This window comes from Lacerta agilis, chromosome 4 (genome assembly GCF_009819535.1).
Source record: "Lacerta agilis isolate rLacAgi1 chromosome 4, rLacAgi1.pri, whole genome shotgun sequence".
NCBI lineage: Eukaryota > Metazoa > Chordata > Lepidosauria > Squamata > Lacertidae > Lacerta > Lacerta agilis.
In genome coordinates this window covers 2,540,224-2,558,776 of record NC_046315.1, presented here as the reverse complement: position 1 = coordinate 2,558,776, position 18,553 = coordinate 2,540,224, and the positions used below count along the sequence as shown (strand labels likewise).

Here is an 18,553-nt window from a genome sequence, read left to right as displayed (position 1 = left end):
GAACCTAAAACACCTAAATGGGTATCCCCAATCGAAATAATTACAGTTAAAAAAATAAATTCAAATGGAAATTGGGGCAAATAAAAGGATCTGATAGAACAAAACGACGGGAAATTAAAAATAAAAGAGTATAATGATATCAAACACTTTTTAACGGGTTGGATCCAATACCATCAAATAAATAGTAAATTCCATCAAGACAGGACACAAAAAGGGTTTTTAAATGAACCTTCTTTATTAGAAAAACACCTGTTACAAAGCAGAAACAAAGTAATATCAAACATGTACAACATATTACTGGAATGGAAGGTCAAAGAAACTATGATTAAATGGGCGAGAGACTTGGGGAAGATAATTGAATTGGAAAAATGGGAAAGACTGTGGAAAGAATCGTGGAAGTTTACAGCAGCGGAGGGGATTAGGGAAAACATGATTAAGATGTTCTACAGGTGGTATATGACACCAAGTAAAATACATAAAATGTATAAAACAAAAAGCAACTCTTGCTGGAAATGTCAAAAGGAAGAGGGGACCTTCTTACACATGTGGTGGCATTGCGGGGTGATTCAAAATTTTTGGAGCCAGGTATTAGAAGAAATTTTAAAAAATGATGAAATATAATATAAAGAAAAATCCGGAATTATTTTTATTGGGAATTTTGGATTGAGAAATAAACAAACAAAATGAAAAACTTTTCCACTACGCTACAGCTGCGGCTAGAACTTTGATAGCCCAATATTGGAAAAAGAAAGAAATGCCGGGAATTAAAGATTGGCAAGAAAAATTATTTAATTATATTGATCTGGCTAAATTAACTGATAAAATTAGAGGAAGTAGTGATCAAAAATTCAAACAAGATTGGGGGAAATTTGGAGAATACCTGAAAAAGCAATGCCCCACTGTGAAATGCTGGCTCCATTTCTAGACACTCTGTATTGTGAATAAAAGTTAAAAAGGAAAGATAGAAGGAAATAGAATAGAGGGATTATAAAGGGTATCAGAGTAGTAAAAAAAGAGATAGATCGATTTCCTGGGATGATGACAAATGGAAGACATGAGGGAGGAGGAGATAATATATAAAAGAAATAGATAAGAATGGACAGAAGAACGGAAGAAAGAAGTATTGCTAAAGGTTAGTAGAAATTGATTTATATGAATATTGAATATTGAATTGGATGTTATTATGTGGGTTTTGTATTATTTTTAATTTAGGTATATTGGATTGTATTATTTGTATGTATCTTGAGGTTTTACTTAAGGAAGAATTCAACCTGTTACTTTCAAATTTTATTTTTCTTTACTTAATGTTTCTATTTTAATGGTTTTTTTCTTTTTCTTCTGTATTGATGCAATAAAGTTAATAATAAAATAAAATGATTCTAGAGCAGATCATTAAGCAAACGGTCTGTGAGCACCTAGAAAGGAACGCTGTGATAACTAAAAGTCAGCATGCGTTTCTGAAAAATAAGTCATGTCAGACTAACCTGATCTCATTTTTTGACAGAATTACAAGCCTGGTAGATGAAGGGAATGCTGTGGATATAGCCTATCTTGATTTCAGCAAGGCCTTTGACAAGGTGCCCCATGATATTCTTGATCACACTTCAAAATGACCTTAACAGATTAGATAACTGGGCCAAAGCAAACAAGATGAATTTTAACAAGGAGAAATGTAAAGTACTACACTTGGGGGGGGGAGAGAAATGAAAGGCACAAATACAGGATGGGAGACACCTGGCTTGAGAGCAGTACATGTGAAAAGGATCTAGGAGTCTTGGTAAACCATAAACTTGACATGAGTCAACAGTGTGATGCAGCAGCTAAAAAAAGCCAATGCAATTCTGGGCTGCATCAATAGGAGTTTAACATCTAGATCAAGGGAAGTAATAGTACCACTGTATTCCGCTCTGGTCAGACCTCACCTGGAATACTGTGTCCAGTTCTGGGCACCACATTTCAAGAAGGATACTGACAAGCTGGAAGGTGTCCAGAAGAGGGCAACCAAAATGGTCCAAGGCCTGGAAAGGTGCCTTATGAGGAACGGCTTAGGGAGCTGGGTATGTTTAGCCTGGAGAAGAGAAGGTTAAGGGAAGACATGACAGCCATGTTCAAATATATCAAAGGATGTCATATAGAGGAGGGAGAAAGGTTGTTTTCTGCTGCTCCAGAGAAGCAGACACGGAGCAAAGGATTCAAACTACAAGAAAGAAGATTCCACCTAAACATTAGGAAGGACTTCCTGACAGTAAGAGCTGTTGGACAGTGGAATTTGCTGCCAAGGAGTGTGGTGGAGTCTCCTTCTTTGGAGGTCTTGAAGCGGAGGCTTGACAGCCATCTGTCAGGAATGCTTGATGGTGTTTCCTGCTTGGCAGGGGGTTGGACTGGATGGCCCTTGGGGTCTCTTCCAACTCTAGGATTCTAGGATTCTATGAATTCTTTGATGGGAAGTGAGAATGGAGTTTTTCCTGAAGTTCTTTCCACATTGCACACAATGATAGGGTTTCTGCCCTGTATGAATTCTTTGATGGCAGGTGATAGAGGAGCTATCACTGAAGCTCTTTCCACATTCCATGCACTGATAGGGTTTCTCCCCTGCATGGATTCTTTGATGGGAAGTGAGTTTGGAGTTCTGACTGAAGCTCTTTGCACATTAGAAGCACTTGAAGGGTTTCTCCCCTGTATGAATTATTTGATGGTAGGTGAGAGAGGAGCTATCACTGAAGCTCTTTCCACATTCCACGCACTAATAGGGTTTCTCCCGTGTATGGATTCTTTGATGGGATGTGAGTTTCGAGTTCTGACTGAAGCTCTTTCCACATTCCACACACTGATATGGTTTCTCCCCTGTATGAATTCTTTGATGGAAAGTGATATTGGAGCTCTGACTGAAGCTCTTTCCACATTCCACACACTGATATGGTTTCTCCCCTGTATGAATTTTTGATGGGAAATGAGAGAAGACCTCAAACTGAAGTTCTTTCCACATTCCAAACACTGATGGGGTTTCTCCCCTGTATGAATTCTTTGATGGAAAGTGAGATTGGAGCTCTGACTGAAGCTCTTTCCACATTCCAAACACTGATAGGGTTTCTCCCCTGTATGAATTCTTTGATGTGAAGTGAGATCGGTGCTCAAACGGAAGCTCTTTCCAAATTCCACACATTGATATGGTTTCTCCCCTGTATGAATTCTCTGAGGCTTAGTGAGAGAGGAACTCTGACTGAAGGTCTTTCCACATTCCAAACACTGGTAGGGTTTCTCCCCTGTATGAATTCTCTGATGTGAAGTGAGATCGGTGCTGAAACGGAAGCGCTTTCCACATTCCACACATTGATATGGTTTCTCCCCTGTATGAATTCTCTGATGCTTAGTGAGAGAGGAGCTCTGACTGAAGCTCTTTCCACATTCCACACACTGATAAGGTTTCTCCCCTGTATGAATTCTCTGATGCTTAGTGAGAGAGGAGCTCTGACTGAAGCTCTTTCCACATTCCATGCATTGATAGTTTCCTTCCAATGAGATTTTGTTGATGGGAAGTGGAATGGGAGTTCTGACTGCAGCTTTCTCCACACTCCAAATTTTTACGTGGCTTCTCCTCTCTGGGGATTTTGTCATGGTCGCCCTTGTTCTTGTGACGATCGAAGAATGGAAAGATTGTCCCTACATGACAGAAGAAAATCACCTGGATGTATAAAAGATGACGTGGCACAATGAAATGTGAAGTTGAGTGCAAGGACTGGTCAAAATGTAAGAATTCAAAGGAAGAACCCATGTTAACTGGACAGTGGAACAATGGGACTGGGTTATTTGGAGCGATGAGACGCAAAATCTCTGTGCTTAGTAGTGATGGCATGAAATATGCGAGGAGAATAAGAGAAGATTTACATCCTATTTGCATTACACTGACTGTGAAACACCCAGATAGTGTGAGGATCTGGCGTTGTATGGCAGCAAAAGGTGTGGGCAGAATTTGCGCCATTTATGGGGATGTAAATGCCCCCCAATGTATTAATGGAATACTTGAGCTCAAACTGAACCATTCAGCAGGTGATCTTTTCCCAGAAACTGAAGCACACACACACACACACACACATGTATTCCATTTCAACAGGATTCAGTTCCATGTCATGTTGCTGCTGTGTGCAAAAGGTGCTTTCAAGATAATCCTATTCCACTGCTGGAATGGCCTGGGAATAGCCCAAACTTTAACCCAATCGGAAATCTATGGAGCCGACTAATGAAACTTGTCAGTCAGAAGCAACCCAGCAATAAAGCCCATTTAACAGAGGCAATAATTCAGTCTTGGTTTCATATTATTACAGCTGCAGAACTAAGAACTTGGTTCACTTCATGGGAAGGCTGTGGAAGGCCATAATTAACGCTAAAGGTTACCAATGGTTACCAAAGGTTTCACATTTTTTTCTTTATGACTGCTGTTCTAATAAATACTCCTTCATAAAAGTTATTGCATTACAATCTTCATTAAATTATCTTTCCATTAATATATAATTTTATGGTATTAATCCACACAAAAGTGGTGTTATGAGCCATCAAACCTCAGAAATGCACTTTTCACAAAAGGTTTCCACAATTTTGGCCACCAGTATAAGTTGTTCATTTTAAAGTTAATGTTCTTTTTATATGGGATCAGATTATTATTATTTATGTTTCATGTTTATATATGTGTTGGAAGCCGCCCAGAGTGGCTAGGGTATAAATAAAAATTATTATTATAACCACAGTGGTACCTCGATTTAAAAACAGTTCTGTTCCGGATAAGATTAAGTTTGTAAACCAAGGTACCAATCTATTACAATCATCATCATCATCATCCTCACTGTTACTACCACCTGAGATTCAATAAGCCTGGCTCTTCTCTGGGATGGATTTTGTTTGGCCAAGTCATGGCATCCCCTCCATCTCCAAGGTAAGTCGTCTCTTTGGTCAACCCAAGACTGACAGGAGCAAAAACAAAAACAGAAAACATGAAGCTACTTATCTTTCCTAACAATTCTGAAGCTGACATTTAATAGGGTTTCTCCCCTGTATGAATTTTTTGATGGGAAGTGAGCTTGTCCTTTTTCCTGAAGCTCTTTCCACATTCCACACACTGATAGGGTTTCTCCCCTGTATGAATTCTTTGATGGGAAGTGAGAGAGGAGCTCTGACTGAAGCTCTTTCCACATTCCACACACTGATAGGGTTTCTCCCCTGTATGAATTCTTTGATGGGAAGTGAGGTTGTCCTTTATCCTGAAGCTCTTTCCACATTCCACACACTGATAGGGTTTCTCCCCTGTATGAATACTTTGATGGGAAGTGAGAGAAGAGCTCAAACTGAAGTTCTTTCCACATTCCACACACTGATAGGGTTTCTCCCCTGTATGAATTCTCTGATGGGAAGTGAGATGGGAGGCATAATAGAAGCTCTTTCCACATTCCACACACTGATAGCGTTTCTCCCCTGTGTGAATTCTCTGATGGGAAGTGAGATCGCTGCTATTCCTGAAGTTCTTTCCACATTCCACACACTGATAGGGTTTCTCCCCTGTATGAATTCTTTGATGGCAAGTGAGAGAGGAGCTCTGACTGAAGCTCTTTCCACATTCCACACACTGATAGGGTTTCTCCCCTGTATGAATTTTTTGATGGGAAGTGAGCTTGTCCTTTGTCCTGAAGCTCTTTCCACATTCCACACACTGATAGGGTTTCTCCCCTGTATGAATTCTTTGATGGGAAGTGAGAGAGGAGCTCTGACTGAAGCTCTTTCCACATTCCACACACTGATAGGGTTTCTCCCCTGTATGAATTCTTTGATGGGAAGTGAGCTTGTCCTTTTTCCTGAAGCTCTTTCCACATTCCACACACTGATAGGGTTTCTCCCCTGTATGAATTCTTTGATGGGAAGTGAGCTTGTCCTTTTTCCTGAAGCTCTTTCCACATTCCACACACTGATATGATTTCTCCCCTGTATGAATTCTTTGATGGGACGAGAGAGAGGAGCTATGACTGAAGCTCTTTCCACATTCCACACACTGATAGGGTTTCTCCCCTGTATGAATTCTTTGATGGGAAGTGAGAGAGTCGCTTCGACTGAAACTCTTTTCACATTCCAAGCACTGATATCGTTGCTTTCCAATGAGATTTTGTTGATGGGATGTGGAATGGTAGCTCTGACTGCAGCTCTCCCCACACTCCAAATTTTTATGGGGCCTCCCCTCTCTGGGGATTTTGTCTTGGTCACCTTTGTTCTCGATTTCCAATTCATCACAATCTGCAGTGGAGACAAAAAGGGATCAGAGCCTCAGGAAGAAATGGAGAAGAACTGAAGGGAGTTGGGTGTGTGTTCATTACCTGTGTTTTTTGCCATTACCAACATATTTATTATTAGATTCTAATGAGTTGTTGAATTTTGCTTTGTTTGATATACAGTAGTGGTCAAAATTGTGGAAGACTTTTGGGAAAAAATGCGTTTCAGAGGTTAGATGGTTCATAAAACCACTTCTTTTGGAGTAATATCATAAAATTATATCAAAATCGAAAATTCTTTCTAGTAGCACCTTAGAGACCAACTGAGTTAGTTGCTGGTATGAGCTTTCGTGTGCATGCACACTTCTTCAGCACACGAAAGCTCATACCAGCAACTAACTCAGTTGGTCTCTAAGGTGCTACTAGAAAGAATTTTCGATTTTGTTTTGACTATGGCAGACCAACACGGCTACCCACCTGTAAATAAAATTATATGTCATTGGAAGCTGACATTTAAGATGTCCAAGGCAGTTCAGAGCAGCCCAATCGTGGTAGAAAAAGGAATAATCTGAGGAAGATTGTTCAAAGAAAAAACTTTAATTTACTGTTTATTGTGGGGGTATTAGGTTCCCAGGTGTTAGAGGGGGCGCTGTTGAGTTCTGTGAAAATATATGAGGTTGGTCCCATAGAGGAATTTTTTGAATTTCAAGGTAGAGATGACGATTCCACAGGGAGCCTTACCAAGAGAGGCCACGATCCCACAATTCTCCTCCATGACATCCTTATGCAGAGCTCTCTGGTCAGAATCCAGCAACGCCCACTCCTCGTCCGTGAAACGAACAGCAACATCTTCAAAGCACACTGGACCCTAAAAGAAAAAGGTAAATGTCCTCCTCTGAGACAGCAGAAATATGATCTGTTACACAATGCTCTCTTGTTTCCTTCCTGTAAATCGCGGTGTTGTTTCAATAGGATTGCTTTGCTTCACATTGCGCTGTTCTGGGGAGTTCCCTCCCAATGCCCTAGAGTCAAATTCAAGGGGTTCATGGGGGCATGGAGAGGGGGAGGAATGGGGGGAAGGCCTCATTTTTCAGCGTATGAAACTGGTTAGGTGAATCCAGGCCACTATTTCTTCTCATTTGCCCAATGCTTAGAAACCAATTTTAGCATTCAGAGATCAATCTAGAAATAAAATAAGCCTATTTTGGATGGCCATCTGTACTGGATGATCTAGCAGAGATTCCTGCAATGCAGGGGGTCTTCTGGCTCTGAGAGACAAGCAGGGAGACTTCTGGCAAAAGGAGAGGGAGACACCGGTGGCTCCTCCTTCTCCTGACTCACCTCTGTCTCTCGACCTCCCTCCTCCCACTTGCCTCCTTCCTCTTCTGCCTCTGATTCTGCACTGCATTCTGCCACAGAGTCTCCCAGCTCACTAACCCCTGTTACCCCTTCAGCGTCAGACACCTCCTCTTCCCAGGCTTCTCCCTCTTCTCCCTCTGACTGCCCATCCTTCTTCCACCTCCACTTCTAGGGCTCTGAGCCATCTTCCCTTCCTGGTTCCCCGGCTGCTTCCTCCCACCATTCCTCTGTGCCCAACCAGTCCATGACATTGCTCCATCCCTCGGCTTCTGTCCCCACATGGCAGCTTCCCCTGACCTGATCTGGTTCCACAGCCGCTGCTTCCATTCTGTCCCCATGGAAAGACGGATCAGGAGGTCTTGCCGGCATCATTCTGTCACCTGCAAGAGAGAAAATGTAAACAGGACGCCAGGAGTGCCTGCTTCTCTCACAGGTGAAACAGGGCATCTCTAACTACAGATGGGCCTTTGAGAAAGCCTTACCTGCTGACAGCATTTGGATGTTTGTGCCCATTTCATATGTCAGTTGTTTAGAAATACATCTCCCCTCCTCTGGACCCTTGTTCCCAACTGTCTCCCCCAAAAGAACCCTCAGATGAATTGGAAAACCATCAGAATGAGACCAAACAGAAGAAAAACCACCTTCTTCCTTACCTAGTGGCCTCTCTCTGGTGTCCAACAGAGGCCTCTCTGCCTCACAGGAATCAAGGTCCATTTCTGCAAAATGATCCTTTCCCTGAAAAGGAAACAAGGATTCAAAACAGGGAATGGTGAGAAATATTAGAAAGAGAATGACAAAGCCTTGAAGGGTGTGAGATCTCATTCCATGGATAGTTTCCCAGAAAACGGATGGGCCATCAGCAAACCATTATGGGATGTTCTCTGTCCTCTTTGGAGCCCCTTTGGAGTATCCAAAGGAAAGTCTCTCTCACCTGCTTTCTCTCCTCTGCCTGACTCAGGAGGAAACCTTCGGCCAGGGCCACCGCCTGGGAACTGGTCTCCGCTCCGCATTCCCTCACCCAGGTCTCCATCTCCGGGGGAAGGACAGCCAGGAACTGCTCCAAGATCACCAGGTCCAGCATCTCAGCTTTCGTGTGCCTTTCCGGTTTCAGCCACTGGTGGCAAAAGTGGTAGAGTCGGCTGCAAACCTCTCGGGGTCCTTTGGCCTCCTGGCAGCAGAACTGCCTCAACTGCCGGCTCTGCACCTCTGAGCGGAGGGTGTCCTCCTCACCCAGGATCTTCTGCACTGGGTTTTCGCAGAATCCCCCACTGCTCCCAGTTTGGATGGCATGGCCTCTTCCTGCTACAGGGCCAGCTAAGTCTCGCTCATCCATCTGTGGTCTCAGGAAGCCTCTGAGAGATCAGAAGGAACCCTTTGGTCTTCTGCCAAGTTCTGTCCGTCTGAATGAGAAGCTCTAGCAAATCCTACAAAGCAAATACATTGTTCTGTTACAGAATTTGGAGGACGGGGGGGGAGGGAATGGTTCCCTGAGCATGCATGGATGAGTCTTGCTGGGAACCAGGGCTGGACTGTACTGCATTCCAGACCTTGAGCTATATTTTTGAAAAGAAAGAGGAGGAGGAAGAGGAGAATAAATAAGTCTCTAGCCTTCTAGCAATGCAAAATGTGGAGGGAAATGAAGGCATTTCTGTGAGATTAATCAACCTGGTTGCTGCTGCCTTCCAGTCAATGCATGAAGTCAGAACTGACTGACAAGGGATTCATTTGTATCTTGCAAAAAATGGACGCTTGGCTCTAGTGGGGTCCTCACCCGGGGGTCCTCAGGAGTTCTCCCCACCCCAACCCCCACTCCCCTGCTTCTGTCTCCTTTTCTTGCACTTGGACTCTCTGCTGCTCTCCAGACAGACTCCTGGGGTGGGGTCCCTTTTTCTTTGCTCTGAGGGCCAGGTATGTATCTGGCCAACCCCATGAGGGCCAAGTGGGTGAGGCCAAAGACACTTCCCCTGAGATTTAGGCAGGTATTTTAGCATTAATATTCTGTCAGATAGCTTAACACACACACACACACACACACACACACACACAGCCATTGATGTCAAGGTCCCTGGAGGCTCAGTGAGTAGCTGCGCCCATTTCCAGCTGCTTTGCCAGCAACAATCCCTTTGGGACAGAGAGGATGTGGTCCTGGGTTGCCCTGCTCTGGGTGCGAGGGGATTGCTGCAGTGGCCTCCGTGTGGAGCTGCCCTTGGAGACACTGGGAAACTGGTTTGTAATGCAGCAGCCAGACTATGGGATGGGATCCCTCTCTTTATTCCTGGCCTTTCTCGTCTCCCCCCTTTCCTTCCTTCCTCGTCCAGCTTTGGAGAACCATTTGCCCATGTTTCCTCTGTTGTGCAATGACGCTGAGCGACGTCACACAGTCCCAGGGACTCCTTTGTTCGAAGAAGGGAGATTTCGTGGGAGCCATTTGGGATCCTGTGATCTCCCGGAAGGAGAGCGTTGCAGACCTGGCCCCTCCCTGGCAGGCCCCTCTCTCTCCTCCCCCTGCCTGAGCAGACCAGGCCCCCCCCAGGCTGGCCCCCTCCCCTGCTGCAGCCCTGGGACCCCCACCGCCTCCCCACTCACCAGATCCCAGGAGGGGACAGCCAGGCAGCCCTTGCAGGAGAGGGAGGGGCCTGGGCTCTGGAGGACCTGGCCCCCTCTCTCTTGCTTCCTGTCCTCTCTAGGAAGGCAGCTCGGTTCCCTTTAACCCTTGCCAAGCCTTGAGTCCTGCCTCTCCTGTTGGTGGGCATTTCCCTGGGCATATGTAGGGATTTTCTTTATTGGAATCTATCCAGTCACGATTTCTTAGAGCCGTCCTCAGGATCCGGCCATGAGATTAGAGGTGGGTTGGCAAGCCTTAAAGGTAAAACTCTGGCTGTTGTGTCGTGGGTTCTGGTAGCAATAAGTCCAGCAACACTTCTTAGTGAACAGCTCTTTATTGTAAGGGATAAGACAAGACTGGGGAATAGGGGGTAGGGAAAGCTCTATTTATAGACACATTGGGACAGAGGGAAAAGATACATTTTAGCGGGAACCAATAATATTCAAACTTTCCGGCAGGACCCAATCAGGCTGTGGATTGTGATTGTACTCTTCAAATTGACCAATAACATTACTTTACCCGGCTGACAGAATATCTTATTTAATACACAACACTGGCTATGGCTCAAGTTATGTTTGAACCCGGTGGGCATCGCCCCCTTGATACAGAGGGATGATTTCCCATCATCGTGGGGAAAGGAGATTATAAATGGAAGTGCAGGCTTGCGGATTGTCACATCTTTACCTGGGATCTATGACATTCAGTCAAGCTAGAGCTGTGATCTCTCAAAGATTGAGGGACATTGCAAGACAAGAGGACACTGCTCTTGTGAAACCTGGGATGTTTTGGGGGGACCAGATATTTCAGATTTCACCAGCCCCTCATCTGGCGGAAATCCACTACGTGGAGTACCTACCGTAGGCTTTTCACAGCTGCCAGGTTTAATGTGCTGGAATCGGCGGTTTGGATGGGAAGGTACAGGGGAGTCCCATATGCCCAGAGATTTTGTCCCTGTGCCTTGGGAGTGGTTGAGTCAACTGAGCATATTCTTCTGATCTGCCCATTTTATATACACCTTAGACAAAAAAATTATAGTTCCACTGCTATCCCAACATAGTCCTGTAGACAGAGAAAAACAGGTTTTGTTTTTGCTGAATAACTTTGATGGACCAACAGCATCCTTGGTGGCCAAATTCCTTTTTTTTTTTTTTTTTTTTTTTTTTGGCCCTTAAGCACCGTAAGGTTAAAATTGACAGCACTGACATGGGTCTAAATGTATAACCTACTTCTTATTGCTGTCTTAAGTGTCATGTTCCTTTAGATGCTTAGTCGTTTTAATTTTTGTATGGATAAATCCTTGTTTTCTGACTGATGGGCGAATTAAATTTTGATGATGATGCAAAGCCGAGTCCACCCAGCTCAGCCCTCTCTCGCTTGGCAGAACCTCAGTTTATTATTATTTTTTATGGATTTAGGGGGCTACGCGAATGCCCAGATATCCTGTTGGGAGTGAGGCTCTTGGTTGGACTCTGAGCATCTCCCTTCCTTGTCTGGAAACCAGAGGAACAGCTTGCAGGGAAAAGGGCTTTGCAGGAAGCAAGGAATTCAGGAGTGGAGAGAGAGGAGGGGATCCCAAGGTCATCTAGTCCAACCCCCAGCAATGCAGGAATCTCAGCTAAAGCATCTCTGCTTACAAACCTCCAAGGAAGGAGAGTCTACCCCCTCCCAAAGGAGACCTTTCCCCTGCCAAACTGCTCTTAGATGTCCCTCAAGGCAGTGGGTCTGAGTTCGAGCACTGCTGACATAGTCGCACTGGCTACCAAGGAGGAACCAAGCGAGGTTCTAAATAAATAAATCATATTCTCATCATAAATGAGTAATACTTTCTTATGCCTGCTTTTTATGCTAATATACAAAAGTGTGTCATTTCCCTTTCCAGAAATGCTTACGGTAATTGCTAATTCAATGCACTGAAAATGGATGGTTGTTGTTATTATGTTTAGGGAAGCTTTTAATATTTGATGAAGTATTGTATTTTAATATTTTGTTGGAAGCCACCCAGAGTGACTGGGGAAACCCAGCCACATGTGCGGGGTATAAATTAATAATAATAATAATAATAATAATAATAATAATAATAATAATAATAATAGATCATGAGTGTTCTCCTTCTGAAAGAGGAAGGTGGAATCTCCACAGTCCCTGCGCTGCGCTGAGGTAAACACCACTAGCGTGGTGGCGGTTCTACCAATAAATGGCCAGGGGGTTTCGCCCGGGACGAGGAAGTGTTGTCTTTTGGCTTGAAGAGCAAAGTTGAGGTTGGCGGAGGATGGCAGACTTGGGTCGATTCGGTTTTGTTCCGTTGACGTTTACTTTAGAGGTGGGAGAAGGAAGGAAGTATAGTCCTATTTCTGTGAATGGCAGTGGTCTTTCCACTCATGTGATTCAAATGCTCTGAAAGTTGTGATCTGTTTTGAGATTTAAATTTTAAAATGGTGCAGTGGAACCGGATGTTGGCCATTGCATTATCCTGGGGAGCCACATTCTGGTTGAAGGAGGCCAGGATTAGCCCCTAAGGCCTGGGGCGTCCTGCCCATCTAGTAGGACTTGGAATCTAGGAGAAAACTCTTGGAATAGCCTTGCCAGGTGCTCACGGACGGACTCACCTGTCCCCATGTCCTTCTCTTTGCAGATGTGCTGCAGTTGCACATCCCTCCCCCAGGGGTGAGTATTGGAGAGAACCAGAGCAGGGATTCAGACCTGCCCTCCTTGTCCCCCACTCTGTACTCTCGGATGTGGAGAAGTCTTCCCTTCCTGAGGAACTGACACCTGACTTTTACCTTTCAGCTTCTGGTGGAAGATCAGCTGTACCTGCTGGAGGTGATTCCGAACTTCCAGGCAGCTCAGCTCAGGGGGCTCCGAACCCTGAAGTGCTCCAAGCAGGCTCCATCTGCTCCAGTGTTTGGGGCGTCCCACCCCTGTAATAGGACTTTGAGTAGAAGCTGAGGAATCCAGGAGAAGAATCTAGGAAGAACCTGGCCAGGTGCTCTGAGAGGAACTCACCTGTCCCTATGTTTTCCTCTTGGGTTTTCTTCCCTCCAGCAATTGTGAGTACTGGAGAAAACAAGAGCAGAGAGAGGATCGCTCAGAGCTGCCCCCCTCCTGCCCGGGCTCTCCCCCCCACCCACTCTGCACTGTAGGATGCAGAGGAGCCCTCCCCCCCCCCCGAGGAACTGACAGCCTGATTTTGCCATCTCAGCCGCTGGAGCCGGAGCAAGATGTCTTGCTCCAGGTGATACACAGCTGCCCAGAGAGGCCTCCACATCCTTCAGGTGTCCAAGCACCGGACAGCGGAGGCCGTTCTGGTGAGTGACCAGTGGTGTGAGGGACCCACATGGTGAGGTGGGGGGCTTTGGGGAAGGCCTTGTGCCAGCTTAAGGTATGGGGTTGCCGATCCCATAGAAAGCCAAGCCTGGCTTTTGGGGTCGGAGCCATCCTCCGACTGCCCCCCGGAAGGAGCTGACGTCTCTCCTCTGCTCTGCATGTTTGAGGGCCTTCTTTGTTTGTCTGAGGAGCATCAACACAGGGAGGGTGGTCCTTTGTCATTAGCTTGTCTGTGCGTGGCTCTTACGTGATTCCACACCGGACGTAACCTCTCTTCTCTCTTTCCCCCCACGATCTGAAGGGTCAGTTCCACCACCTGCTGGAGGGTCTCCTTATGGAGGCCCCCAATGCTGCAACCCTCCTCCAGCTACTCAATGTAAGTGTCCTGATGACATCAGGGTGGTTTTAGGGTTGCCCTGAGTGCAGCAGAAGCCTTTTCCAAGAGAGGAGAAAGAGCTTTGGCCAAGAGTTGGCCTGACTCTGAGATGCTCTTCTCTCCTGCAGGATCTCCAAAGCTACACCGTTGAAGAAAGCGGGGAAACCAGAAACCTGGCGGCTAGCAGCATCTATGCACTACTGCCCTTTGCCCAAAGCTTTCCCCAGTTCACAGTAAGTTGTTTGCCTTCATGCATTCATTTCTTGCAATATTGGGGGCCAGGATGAGGCCAGAGGCTTTTCCTGCCCCCTTTCCTGATGCTGCCCTTCCACCTCTGCACAGGAGGCTCCAGGGCTCAGGGAGGAACTCTGGGACAAGGGATTGGGCCCAAAGCAGAGGGAGGCCCTTCCTTCATGGCTTGGGGCTGCTTCTGTGCTCTCTTGCACCCATCCAAGGTGGGTTTCATAGCATCATCTGACCGGATTTTTCTTTCCTCTGCAGGTGACAGTAGCTTGTCCAGACCTGGCCTGCTTACAGCTCAATTTGAAAGAAGGTAAGCCCCACACCTTGGAGACAGGGAACTCCCTTGTCCCTTCTTTGCCCAAGACTCACCTCCCAGGTTTTCTTGCTGGGAGTCACTGCTTGGCAGGCCTTTCCCACCTGGCTTGGGAGGGCAGCGCCCAGACGGACTCCAGCTACAAGAAGCGGAGAGGGCTGAACAGACTCTGGGGTTGGGGTCTTGTTGAGGGGGGGTCTCCTAGCAGGGCTGCTTCTTGTTTCCTTTGCCCTCCATGGTCTCCCTGCCTGAGCGGACAGAGCTGGTCACGCAGGCGGAGTTGAGGACTCCCCAACTGCTGGTGCTGGCCGACTTCAAAATCTGTGCCAAGGCAGCTGGCTCTGAGGTGGCTCAGGACCAATGAGGAAGGATAATGGGAACTGTAGTCCAGGAGCTTCTGGGGACCCAAGTCTGGGAAACCATGCTTCAAAGCAACTTATGTGTTAGGCCCACAAAGAAGGGACCTGTCCACATTTGTATTTTCTTGTATTTTGTTTTCCTCGTGAGCTTTGTGTTTTTGTTTTTTATTTTTTAAGAAGACAAATTGAAAGAGAAATTGTATGTTTTGAAAAACACACACAAAAAACTGGGGGGTGGCTTCCTCAAATATTTCATGGGGGGCAAGGGACCCCCTGGGCCCTTAAGAGTTGGAGTCTATTCCCTACATCTACAGGTCTCAGGATAGTTACAACATAAAAACGCAACATAAAAACACAAAACACCACATTTTAAAAGGGCATTAAATGTCAGTCAGACAAAGGCCTGGTTAAAAAGGGGCTGATTTGCCTGGCTCCTAAAGCTGTATTATGGTTTATACAATGGATTATTTTATGGGAAGTGAGTTTGGAGCTCTGACTGAAGCTCTTTCCACATTCGACGCACTGATATGGTTTCTCCCCTGTATGGATTTTTTGATGGGAAGTGAGATAGCCTCTCTGACTGAAGTTCTTTTCACATTCCACGCACTGATAGGGTTTCTCCCCTGAATGAATTTTTTTATGGGAAGTGAGTTTGCCCCTCTGACTAAAGCTTTTTCCACATTCCACGCACTGAAAGGGTTTCAGCCCTGTATGAATTCTTTGATGGTCAGTGAGATGGGAACTGTGACGGAAGCTCTTTCCACATTACATACACTGATAGGGTTTCTCACCTGTATGAATTCTTTGATGGGAAGTGAGATCGCAGCTATTCCTGAAGCTCTTTCCACATTCCACACACTGATGTGGTTTCTTCCCTGTATGAATTCTTTGATGGGAAGTGAGAGGAGCTATGACTGAAGCTCTGTCCACATTCCACGCACTGATAGGGTTTATCCCCTGTATGAATTCTTTGATGGAAAGTGAGATCGCAGCTACTCCTGAAGCTCTTTCCACATTCCACGCACTGATAGGGTTTCTCCCCGAATGAATTATTTGATGGGAAGTGAGATCGCTGCTCTTTCTGAAGCTCTTTCCACATTCCACACACTTGAAAAGGTTTCTCCCCTGCATGAATTCTTTGATGGGAAGTGAGAGAGAGAGTGCTTGGGCCCAGTCTTATTCAACATCTTCATCAATGACTTGGATGATGGGCTTGAGGGCATCCTGATCAAGTTTGCAGATGACACCAAATTGGGAGGGGTGGCTAATACCCCAGAGGACAGGATCACACTTCCAAATGACCTTAACAGATTAGACAACTGGGCCAAAACAAACAAGATGAATTTTAACAAGGAGAAATGTAAAGTACTACTCTTGGGCAAAAAAAAAAAATGAAAGGCACAAATACAGGATGGGTGACACCTGGCTTGAAAGCAGTACATGTGAAAAGGATCTAGGAGTCTTGGTAGACCACAAACTTGACATGAGTCAACAGTGTGATGCAGCAGCTAAAAAAGCCAATGCAATTCTGGGCTGCATCAATAGGAGTATAGCGTTTAGATCAAGGGAGGTAATAGTACCACTATATTCTGTTCTGGTCAGACCTCACCTGGAATACTGTGTCCAGTTCTGGGCAGCACAGTTCAAGAAGGATACTGACATGCTGGAACGTGTCCAGAAGAGGGCAACCAAAATGGTCCAAGGCCTGGAAACAATGCCTTATGAGGAACGGCATAGGGAGCTGGGTATGCTTAGCCTGGAGAAGAGAAGGTTAAGGGGTGATATGATAGCCATGTTCAAATATATAAAAGGATGTCATATAGAGGAGGGTGAAAAGTTGTTTTCTGCTGCTCCAGAGAAGCGGACACGGGGCAATGGATTCAAACTACAAGAAAGAAGATGTGGGCAGAATTTGCGTCATTTATGGGAATGTAAATGCCCCAAAATGCATAAATGAAATACTTGTTTTTTATTACATTTATTTTTAAATTTTCCAATTAAAAGCACAAATCATTACATGGTAAGCTTTTCATACTCCCCCCTCTCCCACCGAGGGGAGCAAACATCCAAACCCCTCTGTCACAGGAGTACATAAAATCAATTCGCGTTTAACCCCATACTTTACAAAAATCATTACTTAACCCCAACCCACTTCCTGGGCCAGATATTCATACATCTCACAATTTCATATTCTAAATAGACCTCCTCAGACCCCCCCCCCCCTGCTGACTTCATAGCAATACACAATTCCCAGTTTTCCTCTCATCTTCTAATCTAATTTAAACCACATTTCTTTCCTCCTTAACACTTTTATAAACATAAATATTCCACGATTAATTACAGTGGTGCCCCGCTAGACGAATGCCTCACTAGATGAAAAACTCGCTAGATGAAGGGCATTCGTCTAGCGGAAGCTGCCCCGCAAGACGAAAAAGTCAATGGGGCTGCTTTTTTGTCTAGCGAAAACCGCAATTTGCATTGGTGCTTCGCTAGACGAAAAAAATCGCTAGACGAAAATACTCGCAGAACGAATTATTTTCGTCTAGCGAGGCACCACTGTACTAACATTTATTCACTACTTTAACCCAATCTTCCAACTCTATGATTCTAAGATTCTATGAATTCTTTGATGGGAAGTGAGAATGGAGTTTTTCCTGAAGTTCTTTCCACATTCCACACAATGATAGGGTTTCTCCCCATATGAATTCTTTGATGGTGGGTGATAGAGGAGCTATCACTGAAGCTCTGTCCACATTCCACGCACTGATAGGGTTTCTCCCCTGTATGGATTCTTTGATGGGAAGTGAGTTTGGAGTTCTGACTGAAGCTCTTTCCACATTCCACACACTGATATGGTTTCTCCCCTGCATGAATTCTTTGATGGAAAGTGAGATTGGAGCTCTGACTGAAGCTCTTTCCACATTCCACACACTGATATGGTTTCTCCCCTGTATGAATTCTTTGATGGGAAGTGAGAGAAGACCTCAAACTGAAGTTCTTTCCACATTCCAAACACTGATAGGGTTTCTCCCCTGTATGAATTCTCTGATGCTTAGTGATAGAGGAGCTGTGACTGAAGCTCTTTCCACATTGCACACACTGATAGGGTTTCTCCCCTGTATGAATTCTCTGATGTGAAGTGAGATCGGTGCTCAAACGGAAGCTCTTTCCACATTCCACACATTGATATGGTTTCTCCCCTGTATGAATTCTCTGATGCTTAGTGAGAGGTGAGCTCTGACTAAAGCTCTTTCCACATTCCAAACACTGGTAGGGTTTCTCCCCTGTATGAATTCTCTGATGTGAAGTGAGATCGGTGCTGAAACGGAAGTTCTTTCCACATTCCACACATTGATATGGTTTCTCCCCTGTATGAATTCTCTGATGCTTAGTGAGAGAGGAGCTCTGACTGAAGCTCTTTCCACATTCCACACATTGATATGGTTTCTCCCCTGTATGAATTCTCTGATGCTTAGTGAGAGAGGAGCTCTGAGTGAAGCTCTTTCCACATTCTATGCATTGATAGAGTTTCTTTCCAATGAGATTTTGTTGATGGGAAGTGGAATGGGAGCTCTGACTGCAGCTTTCTCCACACTCCAAATTTTTACGTGGCTTCTCCTCTCTGGGGATTTTGTCATGGTCGCCCTTGTTCTTGTGACGATCGAAGAATGGAGAGATTGTCCCTACATGACAGAAGAAAATCACCTGAATGTATACAAGATGACG

At 45.2% G+C, this 18,553-nt stretch overlaps 1 protein-coding gene and 1 pseudogene across 1 annotated transcript; both read right to left on the bottom strand.

Moving 5' to 3' along the window:
• Positions 1-2,431: 2,431 nt before the first annotated feature.
• LOC117045021 (zinc finger protein 850-like) lies at positions 2,432-5,995 on the bottom strand (the record flags this gene model as incomplete). Its single annotated transcript, XM_033145810.1, is given in 3 exon segments — positions 2,432-2,940; positions 2,943-3,505; positions 5,034-5,995. Coding segments are annotated over 3 exon segments (2,034 nt in total), but the record flags the coding sequence as incomplete, so codon positions are not given.
• A 3-nt stretch (positions 5,996-5,998) lies between these two features.
• On the bottom strand, positions 5,999-18,352 carry LOC117045115 (annotated as a pseudogene).
• Between the last annotated feature and the right edge of the window lie 201 nt (positions 18,353-18,553).